Source organism: Vulpes vulpes, chromosome 7 (assembly GCF_048418805.1).
Source record: "Vulpes vulpes isolate BD-2025 chromosome 7, VulVul3, whole genome shotgun sequence".
In the NCBI taxonomy this organism is placed as follows: Eukaryota; Metazoa; Chordata; class Mammalia; order Carnivora; family Canidae; genus Vulpes; species Vulpes vulpes.
In genome coordinates this window covers 31,635,203-31,654,116 of record NC_132786.1, presented here as the reverse complement: position 1 = coordinate 31,654,116, position 18,914 = coordinate 31,635,203, and the positions used below count along the sequence as shown (strand labels likewise).

General features: G+C 38.1%; 1 protein-coding gene across 2 annotated transcripts in view; it reads left to right on the top strand.

Annotated features, from left to right (window-relative positions):
* BAG4 (BAG cochaperone 4) overlaps positions 1 to 18,311 on the top strand; it is a 42,821-nt gene extending 24,510 nt beyond the window's left edge. The window contains exons 3-5 of one of the 2 annotated variants that reach the window (XM_025993603.2): positions 3,737 to 3,991; positions 4,536 to 4,790; positions 5,712 to 18,311. In XM_025993603.2, the coding sequence (XP_025849388.2) occupies positions 3,737 to 3,991; positions 4,536 to 4,790; positions 5,712 to 6,197 (996 nt within the window). In that variant the 3' untranslated portion in view covers positions 6,198 to 18,311. The remainder of the gene's footprint in view (positions 1 to 3,736; positions 3,992 to 4,535; positions 4,791 to 5,711) is intronic. The other variant, XM_025993604.2, reaches the window with a different exon arrangement.
* Positions 18,312 to 18,914: the final 603 nt, after the last annotated feature.

Below are 18,914 nucleotides of genomic sequence, written 5' to 3'. Positions count from 1 at the left end.
AGCCATCCGGGCTGCCTTTGTTTCAGATTTTTTTTGTTTGTTTGTTTCAGATTTTTAAAAAGAAGTAAAACAGAGTTGAAGTCACATAAAACACTTCTATTTCCTGAGGTTATATTTATTATCTCATACGTGTTTTTATGCTGTATTACTAATATGTGCGTTTACAAAGTATTATTTACCATGTTTTTAAACTTGATGTGAGTAGTTCCATACTAGCATTCTCCTGCAGCTTGCTTTTTTACTTGACATTGTTTTCACTTTTTTTGGTACATATTTGAGGCAAGAACTTCTCTAGGGTTTGGTATTTTGGGGTTTTGGTGTGTATGCTTATTAAGTATAGCCAAATTACTTGTCACACTGGTTGTATCATCATGGAAATGAGGAAATGTTTATAGTTAGCCACCCATCATCTGGCCACCTTAGTGAAGCAATAATTGTCACATTTTTATATTTCCTTCCACTTTTTTTCCTGTCTAAATACCATATTTCTATATGCAAATAATTTTTATTTTTAAATTTTTTAAAAGCTTTTATTTTTAAGTAATCTCTCCACCCAATGTGGGGCTCAAACTCAAAATCCCAAGATCAAGAATTGCACACTCTTTCAACTGAGCCAGCTAGGTGCAACTGAAAATAAACTTTTTAAAAAAAGATTTTATTTTTTTATTCATGACAGACACAGAGAGAGAGGCAGAGACATAGGCAGAGGGAGAAGCAGGCTTGCCGCTGAGCAGGAGCCCAATGTGGGGCTCCATCCTAGGTCTCTGGGATCATGACCTGAGCCAAAGGCAGACGCTTAACTGCTGAGCCACCAAGGTGCCCTTTGAAAATAATTTTTAAAAACATGATGTAGTATATACAATTTTTTAAAAGTAATCTCTACACTCAATGTGGGGCTCGAACTTATAACCCCAAGATCAAGAGTCATACACTCCACCTACTGAGCCAGCCAGATGCTTCTGTAGTATATACAGTTTGTTTGTTTATTTATTTAAGATTTTATTTATTTATTCATGATGGAGGCACAGGCAGAGGGAGAGGGAGGAGCAGGCTCCATGCAGGGAGTCTGACATGGGACTCAATCCTGGGACTCCAGGATCATGCCCTGGGCCAAAGGCAGGAGCTTAAACCACTGAGCCACCCAGGCTGCCCAGTATATACAGTTTTAAAGTAGCTGCATTTAAGCAGCTTTCAAAGAATTTGAATTTTAGACCCAGGTCAGAATTCTCTGTAAACTGATGTTCTCTGCAGAATTAAATTTTCAGATCACCATAAAGCATACTAATGTAATTCTCCTGATAGTTTTCAAATGTCAAATACTATGTTCAATTCTGTTCTAATTTTCTGTTGGTGTGGGGGCTGAAATAATAAAAATAAGTTTCTTTATGAGGCTGAATAATTAGTTCATTACCAAAAAATCATTTCCCTTTTTTCTCATTAATTTGGTGATACATGCCTTTAAGATTGATTTTTTTTTTTTTTAGATTTTATTTATTTATTCATGAGAGACACAGAGAGCCACCCAGGCCCTCTTGAATAGCTTGTAGTTTTTTTTTTTTTTAAATTTTTTAAAAAAGATTTTATTTATTCATGAGAGACACAGAGAGGCAGAGACATAGGCAGAGGGAGAAGCAGGCTTCTCTCAGGGAGCCTGATGTGGGACTTGATCCCGGAACTCTGGAATCAAAACCAGAGCTGAAGGCAGATGCTCAACCACTGACACTCAGGTGTCCCTTAAGATTGATTTTGAGCTAGAAGAGCCTATTAAAGTTTTGTTTTTTTTTTAAGATTTTATTTATTTATTCATGAGAGAGGGAGAGAGAGAGAGGGGCAGAGACACAGGCAGAGGGAGGAGAAACAGGCTCCATGCCGGGAGCCCAACACAGGACTCAATCCCAGGTCTCCGGGATCATGCCCTGAGTCAAAGGCAGATGCTCAACTGCTGAGCCACCCAGGCGTCCCCCTATTAAAGTTTAGAGCAAGATTCATATACTTAAAAAAAACGTAAAAGCAATTTTTCTTAATGATTATATGTACATGAACTTTAGGATAAGGTTGATAGGATATTGTGGGATACAAAATAAAAAAAAACATTGTATTTGTGTCATCTGCATTCCTATGACTGAACTTGAGAAGCAGGCATTGTTATTGCTTAATGTGATATGCATGTAATTTAGCCATATTTCATAAAATTTACCCTGAAATGTACACAATTAATCTGTTTTTAGTTTATTCACAAGGTTGTGCATCTGTCCTCATTGTCTATTCCAGACATTTCCATCATCCCAAACATTTTCATCATCCCAGTTAAAAACAATGTACCTGTCACCCCTTCTTCTCTCCCCTTAGCCCCTGGCAAACTTTAATATATTTGTTATTTCTATGGATTTGCCTATTCTAGACATGTCATATTAACAGAATCATATATTTGATATCTTGTGACTGGCTTCTTTCTTTTAGCATAATGTTGATCCATGTTGTGGCAATGTACTGCTACTTCGTTTCTTTCTGTGGCCAAATACTGTCCATTCTATGGATATAACACATTTTATCCATTCATCGGTTGATAGAAATACGAGGTTTTTTTCACTTTTTGGCTGTTATGAATAATGCTGTTATAAACATTTGTGTGCTTATTTTTATGTGGACATATGTTTTTTCAGTTCTCTTGATTATATATGTAGGAGTGGAGATGCTGGTCATATGGTAGCTCTGCTGTGTTTAACAGTTTGAAGAACTGGCAAGATTCTAAGAAAACTGAAGTCCTTTGATAGCATTCTGAATTGAGAAACCATGATACAAAAAGACATTGGTTAGAACCTGTAACACTTTTTCATTCAATTTGAAGAGGAATTGGGTTGTAAAATATAGCCTATTAAGAACTGTGGTCAGGGCAGCCCGGGGGGCTCAGTGGTTTAGCGCCGCCTTCAGCCCAGGGCATGATTCTGGAGACTGGGGATCGAGTACCACATCAGGCTCCCTGCATGGAGCCTGCTTCTCCCTCAGCCTGTGTCTTTGGCCGCCCGCCCCCCCCATAAATAAATAAATACATACATACATACATACATACATACTTTAAAGAAAAAGAACGTAGGCTTTGGGGTCAGATCTGGTTTCACTTCTTGATCTTGCCATAATAATGACAACAGTGATATTATAAATAATTATCATTTATTGAGCATACTAGGGCCAGACACTATGCTATGGATTTATATATATATATCATCTCATTTAATTTTCATGGTAGTCCTACAAGGTAAGTTTATGATTTCCAATTTTATTGGAGAAACTAAAGCTCAGAGAGGTCAAACACAAAGACAGAGCTAGGTCTGTCTCTTTAGTCTTCTCTTCTCTCAGTTGTATCATATTTATTCTTTGTCTAGCCCTTCCCACCAGTTTCCTAGAACCCCTCCCAGGGAGTGGGCACAAGTTCTCTGCTGTTAGGTATACTTATGGAAGTGTTTGAGAAGCACTGCTCTGAGGTCATCACTTCATCATGCATTACAGCATACTCTCATTGTTACAACACAGACTCTACAATGATAATCTGCATTTAATATGTGGTCATAATATGTGAGAGAAAGAATGCTTCAGAGATTGCTTAGGGAGTTCATATTTTCATTAGTTACTGATCTTTTTCCTTACCAAAGTTTTCAAAGTTTAGTACTAAGCCAGGGCATTTCAGTTCTTCTATTCAGTCATCTTTTTTTTTTCTCTCAACTTTGCTTTTTTACAGAGTTTGAATTCTTATACAAATGGAGCATATGGCCCACCATACCCCACTGGCCCTGGGGCAAATACTGCCTCATACTCTGGGGCTTATTACACACCTGGATATACTCAGAGCAATTACTCCCCAGAGGTTCCAAGCACTTACCGTTCACCTGGCAACAGCCCAGCCCCAGTCTCTCGTTGGCTGTATCCTCAGCAGGATTGTCAGACTGAAGCAGCCCCTCCTAGGGGGCAGGTTTCAGGATATCCTGCTTCACAGGTGAGCGGTTTTCTGGTGGGTTTTTGTATTTTAATATTCTATGAGTGGGGGGTGCCTGGGTGGCTCAGTCGGTTAAGCATCTGGCTCTTGATATCAGCTCAGGTCTTGATTTCAGGGTCATGAGCTCAAGCCTTTCACTGAACTTAAAAAAAATTCTGCAAGTGATACCATGTTTATTTTTCTGTCCACTTCAAAGGGAGTTCTGATCATCTATATTTGTGTTTCCTTATAGCATATGGATCCACTCATTTATAATATCATGGGACAGACATGCTATGCTTTTGCCATTGAATTTTAAGCTTTTTCCCTCTGAGTTTGTCACTGAATCTGCCCCTCATATCTTTGGAACCAAGCTTTTTATAAGGCTTGGAGAAATAACTATGGCTAATTAGAGATGCTATGGCTTAGCCCAGTAGCCCCTAATGTATACTCTGTTAAGCAGAAAGGAAGCATCTCAGTCTGTTTATATTAGAGTATTTTTGTTACTTTAGGGGTTTTTTTTTTTTTTAGCAGTGACTAGCATATTTCCTTCCTCTCAATCTAGAACCCTGGAATGGCCCTGCCCCATTATCCTTATGGGGATGGTAATCGTAGTGTTCCACAACCAGGACCAACTGTACGACCACAAGAGGACTCATGGGCTTCTCCTGGTGCTTATGGAATGGGAACCCGTTACCCCTGGCCTTCAGCTGCACCCTCAGCACCACCTGGGAATCTCTACATGAATGACAGTGCTTCATCATGGGCCAGCAGCAGCTCCTCTCAGTCACCTCCTTCACCAGCACCCCAGCAGCCCAAGGTAGGATGCCTTCTAAACATTCTTCTTATGATGTTTGGGTAATTGAGAGAGCACAACATGGAAATTTTCTGCATTAGTGTGTGTTAAATGGGGACTAATTGCAAAAAGTTGGTGATTACTGCCTATAGCTTTACCTAACCAGGTTTCTTTTTTCTTTGAATAAACTTTATTTTTTAGAGCAGTTTTAGATTCACATCTTTTTTGGAAAAGACAGAGAAATGTTCATTTACTGTTTGTTGTACTACTATCTGAATGTTAAACAAAATCAAAGATTATATTTTATTACCTCCATCTGTAGACCAAAGATGATACCAGTGTGAAATTGTATAAACCCTAGATTTTTTTTTAATTTTATTTATTTATTCATGAGAGACACAGAGACAGAGAGAGGCAGAACACAGGCAGAGGGAGAAGCAGGCTCCACACAGGAAGCCTGACATGGGACTTGACCCCGGGTCTCCAGGATCACGCCCTGAGCTGAAGGCAGCACTAAACTGCTGAGCCACCAGGGCTGCCCTAAACCCTAGATTTGAACATCATTTGCCTGTGAGTGGGTTCCTTTTTCATCTTAAAAAGGTTTTAACTCTTTAGGGGAAAAACTAATTCCTGTTTATTTATTAAGTCACTGTGGAATGTGAGGTGGGAAAGATAGATTATGAGGTGTTCATGATGATGAGCACGTCAGGGTAGATTCCAACCATTATACTCAGGCATTCTCTGCCTTTTACTTGACAGACCACTTCTTTTATCTTTTTTAGGGCTGTGTTTTTCTCAAATGATTAAGGACGGAAGTCCAGTTTTGTTAGTGGGGAACTTTTCATGTACGTTCGTGGTCAGGTGAAAGATGTAGGCTAACAATTCTGGTATTGATGGATTCCCATTAAAACAGCTCTTTTCCTCTATTTGCTCTCCCACCCCCAGGACTCCTCATACCCCTATAGCCAGTCCGACCAAGGAATGAACCGGCACAACTTCCCTTGCAGTGTCCATCAGTACGAGTCCTCGGGAACAGTGAACAGTGATCATTCAGATCTTTTGGATTCCCAAGTCCAATATAGTGCAGAGCCTCAGCTGTATGGTAATGCTACCAACGAACACCCCAGCAGTCAAGATCAGAATGATAATCTTCCTGAAGAATGTTTATCTTCAGATGAAGGTACTCCCCCAAGTATTAAAAAAATCATACATGTGCTGGAGAAGGTCCAGTATCTCGAGCAAGAAGTAGAAGAGTTCGTAGGGAAAAAGACAGACAAAGCGTACTGGCTTCTGGAAGAAATGCTAACCAAGGAGCTTTTGGAACTGGATTCAGTTGAAACTGGAGGCCAGGACTCTGTCCGGCAGGCCAGGAAAGAGGCTGTTTGTAAAATCCAGGCCATACTGGAAAAGTTGGAAAAAAAAGGATTATGAAGGATTTAGAACAAAGGGGAAGCCTGTTACTAACTTGACCAAAGAACTCTTGATTTTGGTTAATTAGCCCTCTTTTTGAAATGCTTGTTGGTGACGAGAAGCAATACATTCCAACTTTCCTTTGATTAAAACTTGAAAAACTGGTAAAGGACTTGAAAGAACATTTTAGTTATGAGTTGTTTTCAGTTTTCAGACCAATGAATGTAATAGGAAACTGTGGAGTTACCGTTATTGCCAAGTAAACTCACTCCTTAAGAAATTTGTGGATATCTACAAGCTGCTTCTTATCAGCAGGAGGGAAACACGCTTTATGTAACAGGCTTATCAAAAATCGACCAGATGAGACTGGATATAATCTGAGGCAAACAGGCTCTGTTTTTTTAACCATCTGGATTGTCACATTTTTGTACATTGTGACTGCTTTCAACATACACTTCATGTGTAAATTATAGCTTGGACTTTAGCCCTCTTGGACCTCTGTTTTGTTTTGTTATTTGCAGTTCATAAATATAGTATTATTCTCTACTTCTTGGTACGTTTTGTAGTAATATGTTTAATATAATTATTCATGAGACTATATTGACAGCCAGATAGTATGGCAGTTCTGAATGAATTTATATCTTTTCACCACTTGAACATATTGCAATGTGTACTGAGTTCTTGAGGTAGATTGGCCCCTTTTTTGTATAGATCATTAGGGTAGAGTTTTACCACTTCTAGTTTTCATGTTAATACTGGAAGGCGAATTGGGAGATGGCAAAGGCACAGGAATAAATGTTTGTGGCCATTTTCTTTTTTGCTTTTTTATTGTATTTGGATAAAGATCCACCTTAAAATTGCCCTTCCCTACCCCTTAATTATCTTTTCACTACTGTTGCTTCCATGTAGAGCATTATGATAGATACAGATAAAAAAATTAAATGCCACAGTTAGTAGAAATAACTGCAAAAGTAATACATGTGACCACTTGGAAATGTACTTCTCTATCTAAAATAATTAGTTTCATCATGGGGATCCCTATGAGCAGATTTCAGCTCAGTTTATAATAAAAAACGAGGGTAAACAGAATTCATGCTCAGGGAATGAATCAGCCATAGTAAGAGTGGACAGTTTTCTTCTTTTAAAGGTAGATTTGATATTTACCTTTATTTCCCTATGACAAATTGTTTTATTAAAAAAAATGTTGGTTACCATTAATAATGGTCATTTCAGAGCCAGATTTAAGAAAGGGATATTGAAATGGTCTTAGTTGGGCTTGCTTGGGTAGGTCTATGGTATGGTGTAGAAGAGACTTAGGTAAATGGTAAATTACTTACTTTTTCTACTGGAAGTGAGTTCTGGTATACAGTATCTGTTATTGGAAAAACAGCTGTTTCTTAATAAGATATCTAAATGATAACTTTTTTCTGGACTATGAGGCTGTCAGCCATCTCCTCTCCTTTTTTTTTTTTTTTTTTTTTAAAGTGGGCTCCATGCCCAATGTGGAAGCCCTGTGTGGGGCTTTAACTCGCAACCCTGAGATCAGGAGTTGGCCATCCAACTGACTGAGCCAGGCACCTCCATCTCCTCTCCTTTTAAACAAAACCAAACACATGATGAGAAGAAATGGAGTAAAAATACTGGCTGGATCTTATGGATGGGATGAGTGATTTTATAAGATAATATGGTGACAATTTTATTCTAGGATTTTCTTTTTTGGCCTAATACAGAAATGTTAAAAAAAAAAAAAAAAGGCTTCCTATGAAAATTAGAAAATTGTACTTGAAACTAAAAATTTAGAAAGGGGAAAAAAAATAAAATAAAATAAAAATAAAAATTTAGAAAGGGGAGAACCTTAAAGCTGACTTAGTGAGACAGTGACTAATTCAGGAGAGAACACTGTTATTTAACTGAAGACCCAAGATACCAATTTCCACAAAGTCTCGATGTTTATACACACACACACACACACACACACATTATGCACATATATATGTGTGTATGTTTTTTAGCAGTTTTTTTTTTAATTTTGAGATAATTTTAAACCTAAGGAGTTGTAAAATTAGTAGTTTCTGTATACTCTTCACTGAACTTCTCCTTATGTTAAATAATATCTTACATAACCATAGAACAATTGTCAAATTAAGAAATTAGTCTTGATACAATACTGTTAACTAGAGATTTAAAAAAGTAGAGATTTTCTTGTTTTTTTCACTGATGTCCTTCTGTTGTTCAAGATCCCATGCAGAATCCTACCTTGCATTTAGTTGTCATGTCTCTGTAGTGTCCTCCCAATCTGTGACAGTGTATGATAACACCTGATGTCACAATGTGTTTCTGGTGTTGTTAACCTTAATCTCTAAGGTGGCATTTGCTAGGATTCTCTACTGTAAAATTACATTTTTCTTTGTAATGACTAAATATTTGCTGGAGATACTTTGAGATTATGCAAATATCCTGTTTCTGCTTAAACTATTGCCCACTCATTTTCACATCCATTGCCAGATCTTGCTTGTGTCAGTTACTATTACTGTGGTGTTCTAATGGTGATTCTCTGTTTTTCTCAATCTTCTACATTTATTAATTGGAATTCTTCTGTAAGGAAAGGTTATCACATTTGGATAAGTCAGGATTAAGTACAAACTTAGAATTTAAAGATGTAAACCATTTAAAATGATAACAAAAACCAATATCAAAGAAAGGAAAGCTAAATTGGTAATCTGTTTCAGAAAATATAATGAACTTAAGAAGGAAAATGGTATTTATGATCTGTGGGTTTGGTTCAATATTTGACCTAGTATTGACTTCAGACTGAATTTAGGGATCCCTGGGTGGCGCAGCGGTTTGGCGCCTGCCTTTGGCCCAGGGCGCGATCCTGGAGACCCAGGATCGAATCCCACGTCGGGCTGCCGGTGCATGGAGCCTGCTTCTCCCTCTGCCTGTGTCACTTCCGTCTCTCTCTCTCTCTCTCTGTGACTATCATAAATAATAAATAAAAAATTAAAAAAAAAATTTTGTGAATTTAAAATATTCTCAGAGTTTCACATATGGACTTTCTAAAAGTATCTTAATTTATATTACTTTGGGGATAGTTTTTGTCAAAATCTTGAATAAAGTTACCCAGACCTGGCATGTTAAACACAGCTATGTCTTCTTTATAATATGCCACTATTGTTTCATATATAAATGCCATATATATTTAGTATTTAGACAAATATGCCCTAATGAAGTTTCTGGATGATGGGTTATGCTAGTGTCTGCATTGTTGGAGATCTTCTAAATGCCTGCCTTTTTTTTTTTTTTTTTTTTAAGATTTATTTCTCTATTCATGAGAGAGACACACACACACACCTTGGGATCACGCCCTGAGCCAAAGGCAGATGCTCAACTGCTGAGCCACCCAGGTGTCCCTAAATGCATTCAAAATAGGATTTTGAAAACAGTTCTTTAGTGTTTTGTTTTTTAAGATTTTACCTATTTGTTAGGGAGAGAGAGAGAACACAAGCATGGGGAGGAACAGAGGGAGAAGGAGAATCGGACTCTCTGTTGAGCAGGAAACCTGACTCAGGGCTCCATCCCAGGACTCTGGGGTCATGACCTGAGCTGAAGGCAGGTACTTAACTGACTGAGCCACCCAGGTGCCCCAGTTCTTTACTGGTTAATGTAATATTATTAAAGGTAGGCAGATTTAAAATAAAGTTGAAGACTATAGATTACATTGGCATTTACAAAAAAGATTTTTGGGAAATGGATAATTGATGACTGGAATTACAATTCTATGTAAGTTATAAAGAGTCAGTTCTGTGACAAGGACCCTGCTCCTGCTCCCAGTCCCTTGTTCTCTTCTACAAAAGCAAGTACTTGGGGATCCCTGGCTCAGCAGTTTGGTGCCTGCCTTTGGCCCAGGGCGTGATCCTGGAGTCCTGGGATCGATTCCCACGTCAGGCTCCCTGCATGGGGCCTGCTTCTCCCTCTGCCTGTGTCTCTGCCTCTCTGTGTGTCTCTCATGAATGAATAAATAAAATCTTTAAAAAAAAAAAAAAAAAAAAAACAAAAGCAAGTACTTTCAACTGAGTCTTTAACAAATTATCTCCATATTTTTGTTGTTCTATTGTTTTTTTAGTTACTATTATCTTTTACTTCTAATCTTTATTATTTCCTTCCTTCTGCTACTTTTGAGTTTTGTTATTGTTTTTCTGGCTTCTTTGGGTGTTATCTCCATATTTTAATTAATTTATTTTTTTAAAGGTTTTATTTTTTTAAGTAATCTCTACACCCAGCGTGGGGCTTGAATTTATAATAACCTAAGATCAAGAGTTGCACAGTCCACGGACTAAGCTAGCCAGGCACCTCTCCATATTTTTTAGTGAACATAATTGTGCTTCTTTTGATTTACCAGAAGCCTCTACGCTATAGAGGCTGAAGGTTTAGGTTTATCTCTCTGCTCTTACCATACACACATCTCAGTCCTCATCCTCCGAAACTCAAAAGCTACTCCCCCCATCTAGTTATATGATGATTTTGTTGTACATTATGACCATGTAAATGCTAACCAGAGCTGTCATGTGATTACTCTACCTTTCCTGTACAACTCCTTTTTTTTCCCTGCAGTTAATCATTTGCCCACATACTTATAGCTAATTTTGATGTCAAACCCTCCATCATTTGTGTAAATCTTCTTTTAAGATGTTCAGATTGGGCAGCCCTGGTGGCCCAGTGGTTTAGCACTGCCTGCAGCCCGGGGTGCAATCCTGGAGACCCAGGATCGAGTCCCATGTCGGGCTCCCTGCATGGAGCCTGCTTCTACCTCTGCCTGTGTCTCTGCCTCTCTCTCTCTCTGGGTCTTTCATGAGTAAATAAATAAAATCTTAAAAAAAAATATGTTCAGATATGTATTTTATCAATTTCAAACTCCTGAAGTAGTCTACCCTGGAGCCTTCTGACTAGAGAACTGGTAGGTTCTGAGTGCATATTATCATTCTGGGATCTTCTACTTACCTTGGGGATTCTCTTTGCTTCTCCTGCTGGTTTTCTGTTTTCTGTAGTTTGTCTTTTTCTTAATTTATTCTGTCAGTTAGGTAGAGCATATTCTCTGGTATCTTCCTGCAAAAGGGTGCCTGAGAAATAGTTTTTTTACATCTTGCATATTTGAAAATGTATTTTTATGATCCTTTGTATAAAACCCTTCTCTCTGGAAGCTTGTATGATATTTTTGTCTCGTGTTCTGAAATTTTCTAACAGTACAGCTTTGGTGTGGGTTTTGTGCATTTTACTGGGCACATTTTATTCTGGAAACTCATACCCTAAGTCCTAAGACATTGTCTTGATTTTGTGTGTTTATTTTCCCCCTCCATCACCCTCATCTCTGTTAACTCTTTCTAGAATTTCTGTTATAGACCTCTTAGACTGGTTTGGTTTTTTTTTAAGAGAGGGACAGAGTCGGGGAGTGGGGGACAGGAGAATCTTAAGCAGACTCTATGTCCAACACAGAACCTGATGCGGGCCTTGATCTCAATCCTGAGATCATGACCTGAGCGAAAATCAAGAGTTAGATGCTTACCCAATGAGCCACCCAGGCACCCTTAGACTGGTTCTTTGATTCACTTTTTTTTTTACTTTTTGCCTTTCTCCTGTACTTTGTGGGAGCTTTACTTGCCTTTATCTTCTAAATCACTGAATTTTTACATTTCTGTATATTTTTAAATTTTAAGAATTTTTTTGTTCTCTATATTCCTTTATGGAATTCTGGTTTTGTTTGCAGTTGTAGTATGTTCTGAGAATGATCAGTGATAATTTCTCAAGATTTCCTTTTTACTAAATAATGGATTTCCTCCAAAATTGCTTTTTCCTTTCTTTTTTGATCCCTATCTTAATCATGTTAGAGATATTTTCTCAGATGTCTGTTAGTTCTTGACTGTGTTATACTGGAGACCTAAAATTATTTCTAGAAAATGCTTCCTATTTTGCTTTTATTTTTTTCAAAATCTCTGTTGGGAATAGCTCTTTTACATCTGAAATTAGGAAGGGAGGATTGTCTGAATAATTTTTTTTTCTTAAGATTATTTATTCATGAGAGACACACAGAGAGGCAGAGACAGAGACAGAGGGCGAAGCAGGCTCCCTACTGGGAGCCTGATGCAGGACTTGATCCCAGGACCCTGGGATCACGACCTGAGCAAAGACAGACACTCGACCCGCTGAGCCACTCAGGCATCTCTGTCTGAATAATTTACATTGCTGTGTGTAAATGGGAGATTTGATATTCAATGTGGCTTTCTCATCAGGAGTAGTGGGCACATTTGTTGTAATTAAATGTGAGGGAGAGGAGGTACCAGCTCAGAGAGTGAGGATTTAGGGGTTTCTGAGATCAGCACAATTTTCTGCCAGCCAACTCTTAAATGTCTTTATATTTTGTGATATATACTTTGTCTTCATAGGCTAATGTTAAGAATAGTATTGTCTAATAAATTATAGGACTCCTAGTTACATTTGGATTTCAGATAAATAACAATCACTTTTAAAAACAAATACATTCCAAATAGTATATGGGACATCTAATAACTAAAAATGCCTGTTTTCCTGAAATTTAGATTTACTGGGGGTACTGTATTTTTTAAAGTTCTTATTTTGGGATACTTGTAGATTCACCTGCTGTTTAATTTTTTTTTTTAAGATTTTATTTATTCATGAGAGAGAGAGAGAGAGGCAGAGACACAGGCAGAGGGAGAAGCAGGCTCCATGCAGGGAGCCTGATGTGGAACTCCATCCCGGGACTCCAGGATCACGCCCTGGGCCAAAGGCAGGCGCTAAACCGCTGAGCTACCCAGGGATTCCCTCAAATGCTGTTTTAAATAATGCACAGCTTTCATGTACCTTTTACCCAGTTTCCTGCAAAGGTAATGTTTTGCAAAACTTACTGCAGTGTCACAACTAGCATTTTGACACTGATACAGTCAATATACGGAACGATTCCACCACCACATTTATTCTTTCTATTGACACCTACTTATCCTTTCCCACCATACTAAACCCATGGCAATCGTTTCCCGTTTCAAGAATGTTATATAAGTAGAATTATACAGTTTTGTAACCATTAGAGATTGGCTTTCTTTCACTCGGTGTAATTCCTTTGAGATTCATGTGAATTGTTTCCTGTATCAGTAGTTCTTTTTTATTGCTAAGTCTATGATGTGGATACCACAGTTCAACCACTTACCTATCGAAGACATTCAAGTTTCCAATTTGGGGCTATTATGAATAAAGCTGTTATGTAGATTCATGTACAGGTTTTTGTGTGGACGTGGTTTTAATTTCTTTGGAAAAATGCCCAGGAATGCAGCTCTGGGTCATAGTGTAGTTGCATGCTTAATTTTGTAGGAAATTACCAAACTTTTCTAGAGTGGTTGCACCATTTTACATTCCTTCCAGCATGGATGATTTTCTTCACATCCTTGCCAGTATTTGATGATGTCACTATTTTTTATTTTAAGTGTTCTGATAGATATGTATCGATACCTCATTGTGCATTTTTTATGCACATGCATAATTTTATGCGTAATAAATATATGCATAATATTATGCAAATGCATAATTTGCATTTCCTTAGTAGTTAATGATGTTGAACATCTCTGCATGTGCTTATTTGCCACCTGTATATCCTCCCGTCAAATGTCTGTGTGTGTTTTTTGCTCATTTTAGGGGGACTTATTTTAATAAGCTTATTTTAGAATAGTTTAGATTTATAGAAAACTTACAATGCTACAGAGTTCCTTTATACTCCACACTCTAGTAACACTTTATTTTTTATTTTTTTTAAAGGTTCCCTGGCCCTTTAAATTTTTATTTATTTATGACAGTCACACAGAGAGAGAGAGACAGAGACACAGGCAGAGGGAGAAGCAGGCTCCATGCACCGGGAGCCCCACGTGGGATTCGATCCCGGGTCTCCTCCAGGATCGCGCCCTGGGCCAAAGGCAGGTGCTAAACCGCTGCGCCACCTAGGGATCCCTCTATTAACACTTTAAATTACTATTGTACATTTGACACAATTAATGGACCAATAATGATTGATTCTCATTAAAATGAATACTTTCTTCAGATTTCCTTAGTTTTTACCTAACATCCTTTTCCTCTTCCAGGATCCCATTCAGAATACCACATCACATTCAGCCATCATATCTTCTTAGGAGCCTCCTGGCTGTGACAGTTTCTCAGACTTCCCTTGTTTCCGATGACCATGACCTTCTTGAGGAGTACTGGCCAGATATTTTGTAGTCTGCCTGGGATTTGTCTGATGTTTTTCCAGAGGTGTCTTTCTCATCATATATCAAATAACTTATACTATTGATGTTAACTTTAATCACCTGGCTAAGGCAGAGTTTGTCAGGTTTCCCTACCATAAGATTACTTTTTCCCCCCTTTTCCAGACTGTACTCTGTGGAAGTCATTATATGCAGTGTCACGCTTAGGAATAGGGAGTTTTCCTCCACCTCCTTGAAGGTGTTTGTCTATATAAATTCCTTGGAATTTCTGTAAGGAATATTTGTTTGTTCTCCCATTTATTTGTTTAATCAATTTATATCAGTATGGGTTCATAGATATTTATTTTATACTTTGGGTTATGATCTAAGATTACCTTATTTTGTTACTCAGATTTTCTGCTTTGGCCATTTGGGAGCTCTCTAAGTTGTGTCCTTTAAGCTTACCCGCATCATTGTGTGTGGCTTTTTTTAACCCCCTTCCCTTTACTTTCTGGCATTAGAAGAATCTCCAGGCTTATCTTGGATATTTCCTGTTCTAGTTTTAGAATCAGTTACTTCTCCAAGAAGCCCTGATTCCTGCTACTGAAAAATGGTATTTGAAACCAAACTTGGGCTCCACTGTCTTCACTGCTGAATTTTGAGAGTTCTTTTTCTAGATACAAGTCCCTTGTCAGATGTGTGGTTTACATTTATTTTATCCCAGTCTGCAGGTTGTCTCTTCATCCTTTTAAAAGCGTCTTCCCAGAGCAAGTTTTTAATTTTGAAGAAATCCTATTTATCATTTTTTTCCTTTTAAGGATTGGACTTTTGGTGTCAAGTCTCTAAGAACTTCTGCTTTAACCCCAATTCCTGAAGAATTTCTCCTATTTTCTAAAGTGTTATATTTAACATTTGTGGTTTGCTACATTTATATTGGCTCTGAAGGGCAGGAAAAAATTCTTCCTCTACTCTCAAGGTCTTCCAGCTGAACTCAGAATTATATTTACATGGGACAGATTAATATGAGAGAAAAAAACATGTTTTATTATGTGCACATGGAGGCCCAATAATGAAATAGAGACCTCAAGAAGTGACCAAGGCAGGCAGTATTTATACTTTTTAGACAGACAATTTTGTGAAGAATTGACAGGAGAAAGAAAACAACTTTGGGAGGTTCAATTAGTGAGGAATTCTAAGCAGAATTTGGGCTGTGGTAGTCAATTAGTAAAGAGTAACAAGGGTTTTTTACACAGCCTTCTTGGCTGTAAATTTCCCATCTTCAGATGATAAGAATGTCTCTTTTACCCCCTGGTACAGGGAGGCTACCTTTCACATGGGAGTCTTATTTCCTGCTTTCAGGGGACAGAGGAGGGTCTAAGTCTCCTTGCATAGCCTGTCTCTTAAGTAATTTTTATTTTAAAGATTTTATTTATTTGAGAGAGAGAGTGGGTAGAAGCAGGCAGAGGGGGTGAGGGAGAGGGAGAAACAGATTCACTGCTGAGCAGGAGCCTGAATTGGGGCTCAGTCCCAGGACTCTGGGATCATTACTGAGCCAAAGGCAGATGCTTAACCAACTGAGCCACCCAGGCGCTCATTAATTTTTTAAAAAATATTCTATTTATTTGAGACAGAGACCTAGCCAGAGAGAACACGAGCCAGGAGAGAGGGAGAAGGATCCCCTTAGCAGGGAGCTGGATGTGGGGCTCCATCCCAGGACTCTGGGATCATGACCTGAACCAAAGGCAGATGCTCAACCGAGCCACCTCATTAAGTAACTTTTATTTTAAATATTCAATATGCCAATGTGGCCTATCATAGGGCCGCCTGCCTTTGGCCCCTACAGCTCAGTCTGACAATCCTAGCCAACAGGAAGTCTTGGCTTGATGGAAACCTCCCAGAGCTAAAGGAGAGACAGCTTGCCCCACAGCTTAAACTGAAGTTCTCAGGTTATCAGCCTCCAGAACAGCCCTCACTGCAGGAAGACAGATATATCCTAAGGGAAGTAAAAATCATTTTCTTCAAAGTAAAAACATTGTACGATTATTAAAACTGAGGAGAGGAACTATTCAGTTGTGGCTACAAAGTAATACAATGGATTTTCATCAATGATTTTTGGACTTAACAAAAATCACCAACTTTGGGTTGGAGAGAACATCACACTGGGGATCATTAAGGTTTCTTCTAGTTCTAACATTCTTGTTTTATAAACAAAGTGGTACAGCCAAAATTGTAACTCAGGTCTTCTCTTTCTTAAGTACCTTGCCTCATAGCAGCAGCCGGTATGTTCTTGATTAAAATGTAGATTCATGACCTCTCTGATTAAACTTTAAAAAAAAATTAAGATTTTTATTTATTTGAGAGTGAACAAGTGAGCACAGGGAGTAATGAGAAGGAGAAGCAGACTCTCCACTAAGCAGGGAGCCCAATCCCAGGAACCCATGATCATGACTTAAGTGGCAGGCAGGCAGACAGACAGACACTTAAAACCGACTGAGCCACCCACAGGCCCCTGATGAAACTCTTCTAGTTAATCAGAATCTCTGGGTGTTGGATTTAAAAATCTACATTTTAAAGAATCTACTTAGCATATTCTTCCATTCATTCAAGTTTGAGAATCACCCTCACAGCCTGAAGCCCTGTTCTTATTATTTTATAGTAAGAGCATCCAAGACAACTGTGGAGTGTTCTCAATTTGGGGTACCTAGCTGTCTACCAGGGATTGAGGACTCCTGCCTCCAAAAACCATGTATCTTCATACCAAATGCCTTCATAGGCATTCAACAAGTACATTGTGAATACTGAAATACGGTTTATTTTGGAAAGAAATGGGAATTCAGAATCGATGCCTAACAATTTTTCCAGCTTTGGATATGAAATCTAGTTGTCTCATGACCCTTAAACTCCTGCTTTTGCTCTTTAGGCAACTTACTGGCAATTAGCATTACCTTTTGTATTAGAGCATGGAGTCAGCAACTGCCTAGCACCAGAGACCAAATGTAACCCACCGCCTGCTTTTGTAAACAAGTTTTGTTGGGACAGAGCCACACTCATCTGTTTACCTATTGTCTCTAGCTGCTTTTGTGTTACAACAGGAGACCTAATTAGTTGTGACAGAAACCTTATGTCCCACAGAGCCTGAGATATTTATCTGGCCCTTTACAGCAAAAAGTTTGCTGCCTCCTGCACTAGAGAATTCAAAGGAAAGATGTAGAGCTTGTGTCAGATTTTGCCTTTTAAGTTTTTTCTCATACATACAACTGCAAACAACAGCTAGTGAAATTAAGTGGGTTTTGAGTGATATACCATAAATATTCTCTTTTTCTGAACCTACCTACTTACTGAGCCTTCTTGGGAACCTAAAATTTATACTGCTTAAGGCAGTGATCTCAAAGTGTACTATACTATCTGCCTCTAAATCATCTGGAGTGCTTGTTTAAAATGCAGATTCCTGAATCCTACCAAAGACCTACAAAAAGACCATTTCTGGAGGTATACCTAGACATTTGGTAACTCCTTTTGTAAATATCAATGTATTTGGTTCCTGCCTCTGTAACGACACTCGAGATATATTTGTTTACCTGCTTGCGTCTTAAGACTGTGAACTCGTTCAGGGTAGGTATTGTTATTCGTTACTTTTGTATTTCATGCCAAGGTGGGCACATTTAATTGCTGTAGTCCACGCATGCTGGATCACAAGATCAAAACTATTAATACTGCAACATGATTTGCTTTTTTTTGCTGCTTTTGACATTTGCACTGTTGATGCAAAAGCAATGGTGGGTGAAACTACTGGCGCTTTAGCAGGAATTAAGGAGTGGAAATAAATTGTATTGTCAGTCATTGTATTATGCACTGCCATGCATTCATAATAAAAATGGTGCCCACTTCACAGGAATACTGTTCTTGAAGTAAAAATTATTTTATTAAATCTTAACCCTCATGTTCACGCCTTTTTCATATTCTATGTGACAAAATAGCATGCATAAAACAGTCCTGCATACCCACGCACTCTGGTCTGTTGAGGAAAAAGCACTTGATAGATTATTTGAATCGCTAACTGAACTGCCTACTTTTTTTTCATGGAACATCATTTTTATTTAAAAGTACAACAGAGAAACTAGGGCTAGTCAGATTTAGCTATTTGACAGAGCTTCTCTTGAAAACAAAGTGAGCTTGTCATTCAAGGAAAACAACTGACAGTATTTGTTACCAGTGATAAAATGTGACCTTTCAAGAAAAAAGCAGACTTTAGAGAACTTTTATTTGCTAAGAGCTTGACAGCTTAAAGGTTCTTCTAATGAGATCAGTGACAATTAAAAAAAAAAAATATATATATATATAGTATAATGAAATGTGTTAACATTTGGAAGACCGAATAGTACAGTGAGCTGATATTTTCCAAATCACTAATGCTTGATGTCATAAATCATGTAAAGGTAAAAGATCCATTCAAAGTGCAAGATAGACTGATGGATTTTAATGTATCAAAGTACAAAAT